This window comes from Octopus bimaculoides, chromosome 15 (assembly GCF_001194135.2).
Source record: "Octopus bimaculoides isolate UCB-OBI-ISO-001 chromosome 15, ASM119413v2, whole genome shotgun sequence".
Lineage (NCBI taxonomy): Eukaryota > Metazoa > Mollusca > Cephalopoda > Octopoda > Octopodidae > Octopus > Octopus bimaculoides.
The window spans coordinates 47,643,881-47,645,453 of NC_068995.1; the positions used below are offsets into that span (position 1 = coordinate 47,643,881).

Below are 1,573 nucleotides of genomic sequence, written 5' to 3' on the forward strand. Positions count from 1 at the left end.
CTACGTTCTGAGTTCAAATTCTGCCGAGGTCAACTTTGCCTTTCATCCTTTCGGGGTTGATTAAATTAGTACCAGTTACGCACTGAGGTCGATATAATCGACTTAATCCGTTTGTCCTTGTTTGTCCCCCCTGTGTGTAGCCCCTTGTGGGCAGTAAAGAAATAAGATACATGTGTCATTATAATCAAAAGACACATCGCTCATGCGATGTTCTTATTGGCATTTCTCTTGTCAATAAAGTGCCTTCTTGCTTTGTGCCTCCAGAGCCTTGTGGAATAAGAGATCCCTTACTCGAAAAACAGGTAAAACTTGGCCCAAGGAAGGGCATCATCCAGCTGTTAAAAAAAACAAAAAACAATTTCCCTTGGTGACATATTCCTCTAACCTTGTTAACATGGAAAAAAAGGATGTAAAACAGATGAACGAAAATAAGAGTTGCATCTTACCTTTTCAACCAGTCAACTGTGCAAGTAGCACCTAGACCTGGCATAGAATACTCTGCACTTCGATCTTTGCTAAATGTAGATAACATTTTAGCATAACCTTGGAAACAGCCACTTCCTTGGATTGAGAATATCAAGTAGACCGTTTTGCCATCCTGAAATGAAAATTACTGTTGTAAGATGGCACCCACATTTTTACGAAATTAACCCCCCCCCCTCTTTCCCTCACCCCTGATCCAATATCTGTAGTCTCTCTCATACTCACCTGAAAAGAAAAATCAAACAGCGTTTCAACTCTGTGTGAGTATATGTAAGTGTATGTGTGTGCATGTACAAGGGAAGTATGTGATTGTGTGTATGTGTGAACCAGCATTCTTTCAGTAACAAACGATGATCGAAGTCACATCTCAAAAGACAACCACTTGACAACATTGACAAGTGTATTAATTGGATTTACCATCCATATTCATATATAAAATACTACAATTAGCTGCCGTTTCTGACGGCACAGGGTCAGCTAGTAAGAATGATAATGCAAAAACACCTCGTAGGCTGTGACAGTCAACGAAATAGAGATAAGATTTTAATGTTTATTCTTTCATCATGGCATAGTACTCTGGCCCACAGCCCGGTGGTGGGGACACTGGCTTTAACTAACACAGCTGAAATAAATACCAGCAGGTACTGGAAGTAGTTTTTCCACTGATACAGGTAAGGAAAAAAAAAAAAAAAAAAAATAGTGGTGGCAGTGGTGGTGATGCTACTGACAATGATGATGATGGTGGCAGCAGTGGCGGTGGTGGTCGTGGTAATGATGATGGTGATGATGATGATGATGACTGTTATGAAACCGATTACAAGAGGCAATGGGAGACTTAAAACCAATAAAACAGAAGAGAAGAAATTAAATGATGATAGCAATGACGATGATGATGATGATGATGGTGATGACGATGACTGCGATGAAGCTGATAGCAAGAGACAACAGGAGACTGAAAACCAAGAAATGAGAAGTTAAAAAAAATCCGAAACCCCCACCTGGAAAGCCTTGTTGAGTTTCTTCTCATTATTCGGTGACGTAGTCCAGATGGACTTGCTGAATGAGGTGTCCAAGTTGCGCTGGTTGTTGC

At 40.5% G+C, this 1,573-nt stretch overlaps 1 protein-coding gene across 1 annotated transcript in view; it reads right to left on the reverse strand.

Moving 5' to 3' along the window:
• LOC106875080 (3'-5' RNA helicase YTHDC2) overlaps positions 1–1,573 on the reverse strand; it is a 43,603-nt gene that overhangs the window by 9,916 nt on the left and 32,114 nt on the right. The window contains exons 25-26 of the mRNA XM_052973419.1: positions 1,482–1,573; positions 447–598 (exon numbers count right to left, since the gene is read on the reverse strand). Of these exons, the coding sequence (XP_052829379.1) occupies positions 447–598; positions 1,482–1,573 (244 nt within the window). The remainder of the gene's footprint in view (positions 1–446; positions 599–1,481) is intronic.